General features: G+C 33.4%; 1 protein-coding gene across 1 annotated transcript in view; it reads left to right on the top strand.

Moving 5' to 3' along the window:
* Positions 1–2,934: 2,934 nt before the first annotated feature.
* The window catches only part of LOC125877803 (DNA ligase 4), a 40,028-nt gene continuing 26,917 nt past the window's right edge, over positions 2,935–16,045 (top strand). The window contains exons 1-6 of the mRNA XM_049559074.1: positions 2,935–3,384; positions 7,200–7,291; positions 11,688–11,773; positions 11,869–12,005; positions 15,772–15,846; positions 15,952–16,043. Coding sequence (XP_049415031.1) covers positions 3,016–3,384; positions 7,200–7,291; positions 11,688–11,773; positions 11,869–12,005; positions 15,772–15,846; positions 15,952–16,043 — 851 coding nt within the window. The 5' untranslated portion in view covers positions 2,935–3,015. The remainder of the gene's footprint in view (positions 3,385–7,199; positions 7,292–11,687; positions 11,774–11,868; positions 12,006–15,771; positions 15,847–15,951; positions 16,044–16,045) is intronic.

Here is a 16,045-nt window from a genome sequence, read left to right as displayed (position 1 = left end):
TATGTCCGTTAGTATAAAGGGTATATATGTTCTAGTTTTTGGACGGCAGGGGCACCAATGTCCCAAAAGTATGACGGAGGGTATATGCATACCATTTACAATAGTTCAGGGTATATTTTCCCTTTTTTCCTTCTCTAAATGCTTTGACAAACTTTTTTACCGTTTTGCACCAGAAAGAAAACTTTTCACTTGTTTTATTCTAATCTAAAAGGCCAACAATGAAAAATTTCTTATAATATTACGGGCACAATCTCCCTTATCATTATGATACCTCTTACTTTTATAGTCCAAATCGACTAAACATCAAATAAATATAGTTTTTGTTCTACCAAGACACGAGATCTTAATTCGCTCTTCCTTGAATACGAAATACTGCTCTTTCATCTTTATGAATATCTATTCAGTAGAAATTTTGAAATTCAAAATTCATGCTCAATGTAAATGAGTGGACGTATCATCCTAAAGTTTAATCTTAGCATAACCTTCATAAGTGATATCTTTTATCATCTTCATACCTTGTTTTTTTAAAGAACTTTTCTTTTTGTTATCCACCATATTGTTGTGTTTTTTAATCAATAACTACTTCATTTTGTTTTTTTTTTTGTTTTTGGGTTAAAATTTTATGATAGTATTAATTTTCTTTTGACTTGCCAATGATTTATAACACATGTTGCAAAAAATTAAGAGTTACCGGTACTTTGTGGCTAACATCTATGATTTACCATAACTTATGTGAACATCAATAATTATGAATTAGTTTTTAATGCTCTTTTATTTTTCCGACAAACAAGAGAATTGGACGAAGCAATTCGATCTATATTGACAATTTAGATAAATCTGACAAAGCAACTTAATCTATATTGACAATTAAGATAAATCTATACTCACGTAATTATCTTATTCTCAATTTTTTCTTACTTTCTTTTCTCTTCATTTTATTTTATAGGTGAAGATATTAGTTTTGATATGACAAAGCTTTATATTGTTTGAGATAATGAATTTGCATCGTCTGAGTCAAAAACTTTGTACCGTCTAAGCCAAGAGGCGTCATATAATTCAAGCTAAAGACTTTACACTATCTACGATCTGCACCATGTGACCCAAAGAACTCACATTGTCATTGGTGAGGACTTTACCCTGTCTGTGTCAAAGGCATGATGTTGTTCAAGCCAAAAACTTTACATTATTTAAGATAAAGACTTTACATGACCTGCGATAAGACTTTATATCGTCTGAATAATTTTTACATTAATCTAGGCAAAGGCTTTACACAGTTAAACTTTATATCGTCTTAGTTAAATGCACCCCATCATCCGAGCCAAAGATTTTATATCATCTAAGACAAGAAAGTTATATGCTACGCGACAAAGACTCTACAACGTCTGAGCTAAGGACTTTACCTCGTCTAAAACAAAGACTATACATAATTCGTGCTCGAAGAAATCAATCATAAAATATTTGACTATTTTTTTAAAAAATTAATCAATAATATGGCCGAATCATAGCCCGCCACATGAATAAATAATTTTACAAAATTGAAACTATTTTTAGTTAACAAATAATTGTATGAATGATATTTTTCTCAAATGAAAATGACATAAATAAGTCAAATTTTCTATGAATAGTGTAGATGAGCTTTTCCTCCAAATTTAGGGTCTATTTGGAAGGACACCCTGATAATTGGATTTTGTGTAATTGAGTGTAATTACACTGTATGTCTTGTTCGGTTGATCATGTAATTACCTGGTTAGCATATAATTGAGTGTAATTGGCAGGGGTAATTACACTCTCCACTTCACACGGGGAGACTATGAATTGCTGGTAGTTACATGGTGTAATTACAAGCTGAATACTTTTTAATTTCTTCCTTTTATTTCTATTTTTATTTTTTCCGTTTTAATGTGTTTTTTATTTTTATTATTTTAAATTCTTTTTATTTTTTTATTATTCTAATGTTTTCTAAAAATATTTTACTTTTATTTACTACTATTTATATTTCATTTCCTTCTCATTCTCAACCCTTTACTTCATGTGATTCAATGCATTTTTTCGTATTATCTAAAAAAAAATTATTAGTATAATTTTACTAGTACTCTAATTTTTAAATTAAAGTAGAATTCATTATTGAATAAAGTTATGTACTTACATTTTTCTTTTCTTTTAAATTATTATTTATGTATGTTATGCTGAAATTTGACATAAAAGTATTATGTTAAATTTTTGTTTTGCTTATAACTTTTTTTGTATTTTCAATTTCATTTTTTTAGGAGTATTGACTTGATATTTTACATTGCAAGCTATTTTTTTAAAGTTAGACTTGATAGATTATCTTTTTGTCGAATATTTTATAATTTAATGACATGATATTTATAATATTAATCTTTTTGTCAAACATACATTTCTTAATATGCATAAGTACTTTTAGTTTTTATGATTAATTTGATTAAAATATAGTAAATTGAAAAATATAAATCAATTATTTTTATACTATTAGTTAAGAACATATGCTTATTAGTTAATATATTCTTAAAAGATGATATATAGCTTAAATATTCAATTTAATACCATTTATAAAGGCTCTTATTTGTCTGATAAATTCTTTAATTTTTAATAATTAATTTTTATTTTTAAAATTTAATATAATTTGATGATTGCAATAGTGTATCCAAACAAGACATGTGTAATTACACTGAAGCAAACAAGCACACCCGTATAATTTCTAGCCTGATAATTATTACCCTAGTAATTACTCCAACTACAATTATCAGGCGACTTTCCAAATAGACCCTTAATGACATATTTAAACTTTTTCCTAGTAGAAAATCATATTTTTGCACATTTTCGAGACTTGGAGGGCTGTTGACTCAACTTATGAATTAGTCAAGGACCACTGATGTGGAATATAAAGTTTGGTCTCCTAACCAGAAAGTAAATAAATTGATTCCCAGCAAAATTCTCTAGTACGCTTCAATTCAAACAATTCGAAATTGGCATCCCAAAGCCCCCCAAAGAAAAATGGCGACTTCCGCCTTAGACGGTGGTGGTGTTGGTGGAGAAGACATAAAATTTAGTGTAATGGTCAGCCTTTTCCAGTGGATACAGAAGAGTAAATCATCAGCGAAGAAGCGGTCCAAGTTCCGAAAGTTTATTGACACCTTCTGCAGGAAGCCTCAGGATAATTTCGCTGCCATGCGCCTTATTCTCCCTGGCCTCGACCGTGAGCGTGGCTCTTATGGCCTTAAGGAGCACGTCCTCGCTACTTGCCTCATTGACGCACTTGCCATGTCCCGCGAATCCGATGATGCCCGCCGTCTTCTCAACTGGCGGAAAGGCGGTCCCAAAACTGGCTCAAATGCCGGCAACTTCTCTCTTGTTGCCGCGGAGGTAAATTCTTCTTCACTATTGGAATTCTCTTGACGATCATGACTAGTAGAAACAACATAATAGCAATTCGGAATACTAAATTTCTCAGTGCAGATTATTCTTCTCGTCAGTTGTTTAATTGAAGAAATTATTGAAAAATACTCCAAATCAATAGAGTGATTGAGCGAGTTGAGAGGAGTGCAAAGGAGTTTTACCACTTTGTTACAATTATTATCTTTGATTAAAACTCAATTAAGTTTAACCACTTCCGCAGTCTTGCTCAGTCCTGTACATTAAATATTCTTCCCTGCTAACAACTGGCTCCACATTGTCCCCCTAGCCAGTGTCTGTTAGGTTAATTATCATTTCTTGAATTGAAAACTTTTTGGTCCTACTTTTATTTGTACATCATTTCCTGTTCTTGTATGACAGTGCTCGATTTTAATGAAGAGAAATGGAGAATGGAAATGAGATGTATTTTTTTCAAATCAATTCGTCAACTACACTATCAGCCCAATCAAATTGGGATATACAATAAAATAGGACAATTAGAGGGTATCTGTGAAAACAGCTCTGCTAATTGATGATCTCCCATTGTCAAACTAAACTATAAAAAGAAATAAGAACTAAGAGGTTGAAGTAAGAGAATTGGGGAGGTATAGACAATGGAGAGATCAAATGAGGAAAAAGAGGGGTAAATTTACCTACTGATTCTTGATGATTTTAAATGTAGGCTTTCACTAATTCTATAGAAACACATAAGGAGGAGTTAGAGCCTGTTTGGATGGGCTTTTAAGCTGGTCAAACTGGCTTAAAAGCTAGTTTTTGACTTATTAGAGTGTTTGGCAATTATCAAAGTGACTTATTTTAAGTCAAAAATGACTTATTTTAAGCCAAAAGCTAAAAGCTAGGGGGGNTTATTATTATTATTATTATTTCTGAAATATGAATTTATATTCCTCTTATAAGGTGGTAAAGAAATATGTGTATGATAGAAAAATATTATTACTTATGGATGTAAAACATAAATTAATTTTGTTTTATTTTAAGTATAAAAACCTTAAATTAATCAACTTTTTATCATGTTAACAACTTAAAAGGTATTTCAGACATTTTGATAAAAAAAAGTGTTTACCAGCACTTATTTGCCAAACACATCAACAACTTTTTTTTCAACTGCAGCACTTTTATCCAAACACATAACTACTTAATTTAAAAATAAATTCCAGCACTTTAAAAAGTTACTTTTTAAAAGTTACTTTTTTTAAGTCAATCCAATATTCTTTGAGTACTTGAGTGTGAAATGTGTTTGAAATTTGTGAAGGAGGAACATTCTCAAAAATCAGTCAGATTGTGGAGTCAATGATTTCATTTTTTCTTTTGCTCAACTAGCTCACATAAAATGGCTATAGAGCCTACATGTTTATAGAACTTGTCCCACTTTGTCTAGTACATATATCTTAATTTAATTGATAACTTTTTGCTCTTCTCTAGTTCATGGACAAAACAATACATGTATCTGTAAATCAATTTCCTAAACGTGAATTAAGATAATTCTTGTATTTCAAAAATCTAAGAAGGCCTTTTCTTCTTCCAATACAAAGTTTATTCTCCAACACTCCTTAAACCTTGTGGTTGGAATTCACAAAACATTCTTCGGTATTTCAAATTTGAAGTTTAACTTCTTTCTCCTGAAGTGCCAATGAGAATGTTGTCTCTTCTCCTTCATCTTCATCATCAACAACAAGGTTTACCTGTTGTTCTTGTTGGTGCCTTTGCTTCTGGAAACAAAACTTTTCCATCTGGTGATTTCTTGCATTATCTACATTTCAAAGGTGGTGGGATGATGGGATCTTTCCTTTTTTGCAATGGTTGTGAGAAGGTTGAGCTGCATTTTTCTTCTTGTAGCTTTTGCCTTTTCCACTGAACTTTTACCATTTTTGAAGATCTTGGTTGGCCATATCTTTGACTTATAAAGCTAGCTCAAGAGCTATTCCATGATGCCTTATGCATTCTTTGTTCTTGTGCCTCAAGTGCACTAATAAATTTTGCAAAAGTCATCTTTGCAATATCTATAGAATCCTCCGGGGAAGAGATTTTCAATGCAAAATTTTTAGGCAAACTTCCGAGGTATTTCTCGACAATCTTTTCTTTCAAAAGATCCTTAACTAATATTTGGATTTGACTCACAAGTTCCATCAACTTATTTGGGTATTGTGTCTCTCCATCTTCTCCATTCTTAAGTTTTCAAGTTGTCTCTTTAAAGGGATAATATTGATATTTCTGGTCCTTTCTGACCTTTGATATTCTGTCTACCAATTTTTCCATTTTTCATTAAGAGAAGAGCAAGACATAATCTTTACAAAAATTGCTTATGATACTAAAGCATGTAGATGTGTTAGAGCCTTAGATCTTTCTTCTTCTTAGGTTTGAAAATTTGGAGGTGAGAAACTATCGGATCCTTAGACAACTCAAGTGATTTCCCTTGTCTCCATTACCTCCCATAAATCTTCAGCCAAAAGCTTTAATCTTCACTTTTACCTTTATTTTATCAGGAAAAACTCATTTTTCACTACCCATGGTTGGTAGTTCTCTCTACATACAAGAACAAGTTGCTAACAGAAATTTGATGAAGACGTGATTTTTAGTTTTTTCAAAATCTGTCAATAAGATCTCTTTGCCTTAGTTTCTCAATTCTCACAAGTCCTTCAATGCAATTGGCTTTGATACAAAATGCTGAATATTTGGGGTCCGGGGGGTTGGGGGGTGGGGTGAAGGAGTGCTCACGAATCACTCAACTTCTCTTGAAGATAAGTAGAGGAGGTGATTCTTCTTTATTTCACTCGACTTGCTAAATAGCCGAAGTTCCCCTAGGTATTTATAGGACTTCTTTTACCATGTATCTAATCTAGTACATGTATCTTTAATTCTAAATCTTTTTCTCTTTCCTAGTTCACGAACAAAGACTTTTATCGTTAAATTAATTTCCTAATACATAAAGTAAAATAATTCATGTATCACAAATTATCTAAGAAAGCCAACGTTGATTCTCCAACAAAATAATCTAAGGTGTTCCTGCTATTGAGTGCCCATGTAAATTGTCTTTGTTAATTTACCTCACACATGTGCATGTGTTATTACCATAACTTTGTTGCTTAAAGAAATGATGCGATGGGTTATCACTTCATAGGTGAAACCATGCCTTTTAGTTAATGTGCCATCTAACCAATGACTTGCAAAGTGAAAAAGATGAAAAACCTTTTCTTTAAATATCAAATTTGAAGGGCTGGAGTAATATCAACGTTATTGATAATGGGTTTTGAAATTAGTTGTTTAATTGCAATTTGATTATTATAATACTAAGTTCATATATTTTGATACTTCATATTCTGAAAGAAGTGCACACTTCATTTCTCACTTTAAGCTCCAAGGAGCTTGTCTCTTTGATGCCCTTTTCGCATTTAATTTTTTTTTTTTGACTCAAGATTCATACTACTATAACAGATTTTCCCCATTTTAATTTCTCTGCATTTATTTATGCTCGTACTTCAATTCATAATGTGCCCTTCTTGTTTGAGATTGACCTTGTCCGTAAGATCTTTGCTGGAAACTCGAGGAACTGCGGTTTTTGGAGCTGAATTTGCCCAACAAATCAGCACCTTAATAACTACCCCATTATTTCATTTCAAATGACAAGCTAAATTACAACTTTATTGTGTTCTTCGTCTGAGATTGTTCTGTTGCTAATGTTTCTGGTATTTTTTCTCATCTTCAAAGAACCGGTGTTGTAATATACATATGATTAATAACTTATATTGGATATTGCTTGTGCATAGGTCCTCCAGCGCAGACAGGGAATGGCTTCTGCTGGGCTAACAATTAAGGAACTAAATGACTTCCTTGATCACTTGGCCTCAAGTGAAAATAGGTGATGAAGGTTCCGTATTTGTGTATATCTTATCTTTATGATTTCCATTGTTATAGATTACCAATTTTTTGTATGAGTGTGTTTGGTACGGAAGAAAATGGTTCTTGTTAGTTACTCATAGAAAGCACATAAAATGAATTAGAAGATGTAGAAGACGTGCTTAAAATGATCAAGAAAAGTAATCAAGAACGAAAAGATTGTCTCCGATTATCAAACAATCACAATGTTAAAACACTTTCTTCTCTCGCCAATTAGTGTTTCAAGAAGTCAAAAACCAGATAAAACTGAACTTAAAACACCCCCTAATAAAAGTCTAAGAACAGGTATTTATAATTTCTAAAAATGCATAACGAAATTCGGAATAAATTAGGGTTCGCGCACCTGTGGCAGCGTTGCATATGCTGTTGCGGTCACATCTGCTTTGCCGCATCGGGTAGCACGGTGAAATTGTCGCATCTGACTTGCGTTGAAAGATAGGTGAGATGCGTCCCTGTATCAGGAGTTGCGGTCGCATTAGTGCATCGCATATCATGCTTTTTCTGCAACCCTTTTGCCTCGAGTTGTGGTCTGTGAACTGGTGATGCGCCGCTGCATGTGGGCTTGCGAGCACATCACCCTCCACATCATTTCCTCTACATCAACATCACTTTCTGGCAGCAGTTTGTTTTGTTACTTCCAACTCTCCTTTTTTGCACCTTTTTACTTTGCTTCAGCCCAATCACCGTTAAATCATGAAAATCTGTCTTTCGGTAATGTTACTATTTATCAAAAGAGAAAATCTATCTTTTAGGGCTAAAATGCCGTAAGTGTGACCTTTTTCTCTCCGAAAACCCCCAATAGAACCATCTTAAGGACTAGATAAGTAGGTTAATGTCATGACCCGAGTCTACACCCTAGCTGAGACATGGTACTTGGAACCACAAATGATCCCAAGCTAACTCTTGGCATAGTATATCTAAGCATATCATATGAAAACTAAAGCGGAAGCTGTAAACTAAAACCATTCAGAAATAAGTCTATTACAACCGAATACTAATGTCTAAAAGCCTCTAAACTAAATAAGATCATTTGCTGGGACAAGATTGGAGCTGCTTGAAAGTTAACACAACTGAAGTGAATAAAATTTGTTGAATCATAAGTGAAGTCCTTTGAATGCGAGGAGGACTCACCACAATGCTGAAAGTAGAGTAACTTAGTGGAACGTCTGTCCGCGAATCTGAATTAGGGTGATGAGATCTTCATCATAGAATGATGTAGCGCAAAGTAGCATGTATTGGTGTGCAAAGTAAGGGCTGAGATCAACAATTATACAACAACTGAATGAACTACGAATCTGATCATGAGTAATACTCAAATGATAACTGAAGGACTGAGAGTCAAAACTGTGAAATATGACATAATATTTCAAAAATAAAAATGTATATCTGAGACCATATTTCCAAAATCATGTCCGAAAGGATGCATATCTGGAAATCATGTTACTTGAAATTACGCTATCCAAAATCATACTATCTGAAATCTTATAATGATTATATCAAGGAAATATAATCTACAAGCCTCATCTACAACCCATGGTTCCATCTACGGTCCGTAGATAATGCTCATGGATTCCAGTTTTCCAGGAAAATTTCATCTTCTCACAATCTGATTTGGATTTAGAACTTCTAAGGTGTTACAACACTGAACTCAGGTTGATGCAAATTTGGTGGCGTTGGAAAAAAGACTCATAAACCTTTACTTTGATAGGTCATGGGCCACCTAACTCTTTATATGCTGGGAGATATGGTTGTTTGGAGTTGATCCTTATATGAACTCATGCAAAAACTTATTCGATAGAAATGCTTTTAACTTGGCTTGGTGTTTGAGGTACCTTACGACCCTAAAACACATCCGATACACTTATTACACTTAGCAAGGACCTTAACATATACATATAAATTAGAAATCATAGAGTTCAGGCCTACACTTACAGAGAAGGGTTCAAATCTTTACTTAGAAGTTGCGGGTGTTGCGCTTAATTACCCACTTATCATACACGTGCTTTTGGGGCTTGATGTGGCGTAACCCAAAAAAATTCATGTAGGCATATGCCCAAAAAAGACGCTACGTGCCATGGACCTGGTGTTGTGACACAATTAAGCCGACTACAACCTTGTTGGTGTCACGTATACAAATCTTTTGTTTCCATCGCGTGACATTTTTTACATAATTCCACATTGATTCCAAGAGATCATAGGTATCTAGAGACAACTTTTTTGTGGTGAGGCTAACTTCTTACATATTTGAGTTATGGTGGTTATACATTTCCTTGGCATTTTGAATTGTCAAACCTTCATGTTTCTAAATCTTTTAGGTCATGTTTGGAAAGTCACTCTGGTAATTGGATTTGGTGTAATTACACTACCTGACATGTTTGGTTGACCATGTAATTACTTGGTCAGCAGGTAATTGAGTGTAATTGGCAGGGGTAGTTACACTCTCCAATTCTCAGAAAGGGGCTGTGAATTGCTGGCAATTACATGGTGTAATTACAAGCTGATTACTTTTAATTTCTTCTTTTTATTTATTTGTTGTAATTTATTTTCATTTCTATCATTTTAAATTCTTTTTTATTTTTATTATTTTAAACTTTTTAAAATAATTTTTTTTATATTATTTATATTTCATTTTCTTCTCATTCTCAACCTTTACTTCTTGTGATTCCATGCGATTTCATATTATTTATTTTATGTTTACTTTTTTCAATAGCATAATTTTGTTAGAATTCTAGTTTTTAAAGTAAAGTAGAATTCCTTGTTGAGTAAGGTTATATATTTATGTTTTCCTTTTTTTTAAATCATATTTATGTACGGTATGTTGAAATTTGACATAAGCGTATTAAATTAAATTATTTATTTTTAATTTAGAACTTATGTTATATTTTCAGTTTCATTTGCTTAGTAGTATTGACTTGATAATTCACATTGCAAATCATTTATTTTTTAGTTAGACTTGATAAATTATCTTTTTGTCAAATATTTTCATAATTTATGACATTATATTTATAATATTCATGTTTTTGTCAAACAAGTATTTTATGACGTTCATAGAAATCTTGTACTTTTAGTTTTTATTATTAATTAATTAAAATATACCAATTTGAAAAATATAAATTAATTATTTTTTATAATATTAGCTAAGAACATATGTTTGTTGATTAATATATTTTTAAAAGACAATATATATCTTAAATATTTAATTTAATATCATTTATAAATGCCCTTATTAGTCTAATATAGATTTTTAATTTCAGATAATTAACTTTACTTTTAAAATTTAACATTATCGTATGATTACACTTGTGCAACCAAACAGTACATTTGTAATTACACAATGGCAAACAAACATTTCAGCGTAATTTTTAGGTTGTGTAATTACTAGGCTGATAATTACTATCCTAGTAATTACACCAATTTCAATTACCAGGTGGCTTTCCAAACAGACCCCTAATATTTTTCCTCCTTTACATTTATTTGTGATGTCCATGGCAAGCTCCACAAAAGCAAAATTTCCATGCTTTGAGACTTGTCTCTTCGATTCATCCGTATTGACCAATTGTACCATCACTGTATATCAGTCAAACTCTTTTTTAATAATGACCAATTTGCAGAACCGGCTGAACTTGTCAACTCTATTGGCCAACTTGTTGTGTATGAGCATGAAATTCGGTCTTGTGATATGAAGGAGAAATGCAATTGATTATAGAGATGGAGATAGATAGTCAGAAATTGAGTATTATCTCTAGCATTCAATTTTCTAAAATGGTCAAGACAATTGCTTTTCTATATCAAACTACGTTAGTCATAGGGGTGCAGATTACCTAATAATAGATGCATCCTATACTTTTATGGACAAAGGAGGAAGAGGCAAAGTTTATCAAGGTGATAAAGTTCCCGGAACTTAAAAACTGTGAACTAGTGCTACTCTTTGCATCACAACTGCTCTGATAGAGGTGAAACTTTCATCACCTACTGTACAGAGATGGAAAGAAATGCCATGACCATCTTTTTACTCTTTGGTTACCCAGCTGGTTAGTTAAATTCTATCTAAACTTCTTTGTTTTAATGAGTTCTGATACCTGAGCCATAGTTTCAGACATCGTGCTATATCATATCCATACATAGACTTGTTGTATTGTTAAACCTTAGATCTGTCATCTGTTGAATTACTAACTTAAAGCCTAGACCTGTTGCAGGAGGCTTGCGGAATGCATCTTCAGCTGTAGATTTCAGTTCCCTCTTTGAGAGACCATTATTTTAGAAAGAACTTGATCGGATGCTTTGTTGCTCCAGTATTTATAATTTACTTAGCTTATTATCCTTATGCTTCACTAAGATATATTTTATTGTTTTATCAGAGCAGAGAAGACTTCAATTCTGTCTGATCTAATCAGGAAAACAAATGCTCAAGAAATGAAATGGATTATAATGATAATTCTCAAAGGTTTGATATATCTTTTTGTCAATGCTTAAACTCTAGGATCTCCCTCCATTCCCAATGATGTCAATTTGCCACTGATTTTTGTCTTCATAATTTAGATCTTAAGTTGGGAATTAGTGAGAAGAGCATCTTCCATGAATTCCATCCAGATGCAGAGGACTTATTCAATGTCACATGCGATTTAAAATTAGTTTGTGAAAAGTTGAGGGACAGAAGTCAACGGCATAAACGCCAGGTTTGTTTCCAGTTCTCATATTTAACCTTATGGCATACTTCTTATCATGACTTGGTACTTTTAGTAGATATTGAATCTTCCTCTAGTTGATTTATAGCAACTTTTAAAATCTCATCTTTTTAACCTTGGTGACTAAGTGTTTGGTAGATATTTGTTCATTGCTTGCTGTTGGCGACAAATCCTATCGTAACTTCTTATCCAAGAGATGAGCAAATGCTTTATTTTCTAAATTAGAGTGCTTATGTAGATGGTCAGCTGTCCTAAGTTTGTCTCTCGTTTCCTTCACTGGTAGGTGCCGGTCAGCCTACTCTTTTATCAAAACTTGATTTAGAAAGTCACAGATATGTGATTGAGTATTTTGGGAAGAAAGGATACGATGACAGGTTACGTGAAGTGTTGGAGGCTATGTCTGAAACAGTGATTAATTGATTTTCCTGTGTGCATATTAAGATTTAGATTTCACCATCAGCAACTTGACACTTGGTTGAAGGCCTCTGAATTTCTGAAGTAGGTGATCTTTGTATCTTTTACCATAGTTCAATGTTTACAAATTAACAAGATTAGCTGTTGTATCTTGAAGGAATTCATTCTTCACATCAAACTGTTGTAAGTCCAAATCAAGATTAGCTGTACAAGATAAATGAATTCTAACAGCGTTCAGCTTTACAATTGGGGTAAATATCTCATGATTATCCGCATCATTAGTTTGAGTGAGTCCCTTAGCCACTAATCTTGCTATGAACCTTCTAATCGAGCCATCAACTCTGTGTATCATGGTGAAGACCAATTTGTAGCCAGCCAATTTCTTTTCTAGCAATGTCGTGACCAGTTCGCAAGTCTCTTTTTTTGACAATGCGTTCATTTCTTTATTCAAAAATAGCTTGCATAATCTAGGATGTGCAATAAACTTTCCTTCAATTTTGCAGAATTGTAAGAGAAGATATAGACAATATAGAGACTCTATAGAAGGGAGACAAGGAATTATAAGAGATAAAGTTAGATAAAGGATGTTTGGTGGAAGATCTGATTTCCTGTGAGTCGATGAAGAGGGCTGAATTTCTTGCTAAGACAGTTTTTCCAGAAGCAATTTTCTTGGATGTCTCAACATTTTCTTCAATATTAGATAAACCCCTTGGTGGACCTACTTGTTTTCTCCAACGTCCTCTAGTTGGTTCACCATGTAGCTTTCAACACGTCTCTTTGTATGCCTAGGTTTTCCATAATATCATAGTGCAAGTGATCTTTATAGGAAGTGGTTGCCCTTGGTTGCTCATGATATATAGTTAAACCAGTGTAATCAAAAGCAAAAAGCACAAAATAACTCTAAGATTCATTGGAGATTTAAGCGCAAAACACAAACAAGGCATGGATTTTATTGAAAAAAGGCGCAAAGGGAGAAAAGAAATACAAATACATATATATATATATATATATATATACATATATATATATATGTATATATGTTTAGTTCAAGAGTAATAATTATAAGCATGAACGACAAACATATGAATAAAGAAATTGAAATTTTTTTACGATAGAGTGAAAAGTATGCCTTAAAACCGTGATAACGACACTAAAGCACACATAAAGCGAGGTGAGATGCAATACACATTTTGAGCGTCGCTTCAGGGCTTAAGCGCGCCTTTGACAACATTGGTTAACCTAGATTTCTACGTTAGAGCTGAGTAAAGCATGACCCCTTGTTGACTCTCTTCTTGTTAAATAATGGAGAGGGCCACATGTGCCAGCATGTGACGTATGACGTAGGAAGTCAGCCTCTTCTGGTGGTGTGTGGATGCATGTGAGACACTTAGTGACAATGAGTTTTCTTGGGTGGGTGGCATAATAGAGAGTTGCCTCCTAGTGGTACCCATTTGTGTATAGGACTGACCAAAGGTGGTATATAGGGATGGCAATGGGGCGGTGCGGGGAGGGGGGGGGGGCGGGTTGAGCTTAACTCGCAAATTTTTTAATCCGTCTCGCCCCGCCCTGCACAACATTTGTTTTCATTTTCAACCCGCCCCATCCCGCCCTGCATAAACCCGCTCCGCATGAACTCGGCCCGCATATTTTTTTTAATATTTTCTTTTTCTAGTTAAGTTTGATACTAAAAATAAAATTCATAAAAATAAATTCATTTTTTTATTAAGTTTATTATTTAATTTAACAGGATAGTGACTTAAAATTTTGTTTTTTAGAGGTCAATGGGGAATGTAAGTAATTGAATTATTTTTTATTGAACCATTTTCATTTACTATCTTGAATATTTTAATAGCTTTANNAGGATAGTGACTTAAAATTTTGTTTTTTAGAGGTCAATTGGGAATGTAAGTAATTGAATTATTTTTTATTGAACCATTTTCATTTACTATCTTGAATATTTTAATAGCTTTAAAGAAATTATCTTAATAAATAATGCTCTATCACTCTTATTATATGTAAAAAATTGAAATTAAGTTTAAACCCACACAAAATCACATATACCCGCAACCTGCCCCGTCCCGCATTAGTTCTAAAAAGCCCACTTCAACCCGCCCCGCATCCCACCCGCCCCACACAACCTTAAACTCAACCCGCCCCATCCCGCATAGACCCCGTCCCATTGCCATCCCTAGTGGTAAAGTTGCTTCCAACAGTGACTTTTTTGGGAAGAGAAACTAAGAAACATAGAGAAAATTCAATCTATGTTACCTTAGTACTGCAGAGGTAGGAAACTCATCCGAAAAAACCAGCAATGTCTTTGATACCATGAAGGAATTGAGAAGGAAGAAAAGGCTTCCTATTTGAGTATATGTTTTGTTTTTTTTTTCATTTTGATAACCATGTATATCCCATGGGATGAGGTATTTATACCATGAATCCTATAACTAATTCAGGGAAGACATCAATTACATTATAAGGAAAATATCCTATTCTCACAATGTCTCCTAGCATGAAGCTAATTAATTAGTACAGTCAACAGTATCTGATCTTACAAATAAGCTAATGGTGGATGAAGAAATTAGATGGATATTTTGAAGTTCTATAAAAATTATACATGGAGTGTTGGAATGTCCACATTGATCAAGGGAATGATGGGGTGTTATCCCTTACATGTTCTTGGACAATCCTCACCTTGTGAGTTAACGAGGTTGAATTATGGTAAGGCCCATTTTCTTTGTACATATAATATAATACAGAAATGTTCATAACCCAGGACAAGGTAGAACAGGAAAATGATGTAGAGAAGGCTATAAAGGAGTTCCAAAGTAGAGAATTAGTATCATATGCAGGAAAGAGATGTAGAGACTAGAGAAGGAAGTAAAAGAGTGCCAAAGTTGAGAATTAGTATAGTACTGCTGTCAATAAAGTGACAAATGATTGTAACATTAGTATCATTGATAAGCTATGACTAGAATACGTCAACCCCCAGGCCCCAACTATTCTTCAACCTCAAAATAATGGGAATATTTATTTTTTATGTTACCATCAACTTAATGCAACCATCCTATATTGAAGTTGAGACTGCATATGCGAATTTTACGTAACCAGAGTTTGAATGTGACAGTAGTGTACACAAAACATATTTAATATCAAGTAGCAGCATCGACAAAATCTTTTTGTGAAAGGAACCTGTTCCACAGCTCGTGGAAAACTCAGTACATTTAGTATGATCCTTGATTTTGAGGTGGGATGCCAATGATATCATTTAAGTTCTCTCCTTTCTCTTGTTTTATAATCCTATTTATCTCCAGCAGGATAATTGCAACTGTGTTGTTTTCTGCAGGATATTGAAGTTGGAAAACCTGTCCGCCCTCAGCTGGCTCTTAGGGTCAGCAATGCATCTGCTGCATGGAAAAAGGTTTTATGAGATTTGCTATTCCTCCCCCAACCGAGTCTTTTTAACGATGGTAGCTTTTCTATTGATTAACTTTATCTCATGTTAAATTGATTATATCGTGAACAGCTTTACGGGAAAGAAGTAGTTGTTGAGTGCAAATTTGATGGGGATCGCATCCAGATTCACAAAAATAATTCTGAGCTAAACTTCTTTTCAAGGT

The sequence above is a fragment of the Solanum stenotomum genome, chromosome 9, assembly GCF_019186545.1.
Source record: "Solanum stenotomum isolate F172 chromosome 9, ASM1918654v1, whole genome shotgun sequence".
Lineage (NCBI taxonomy): Eukaryota > Viridiplantae > Streptophyta > Magnoliopsida > Solanales > Solanaceae > Solanum > Solanum stenotomum.
The sequence above is the reverse complement of the archived record's forward strand: the minus strand, read 5'-3'. Positions and strand labels throughout refer to the sequence as shown.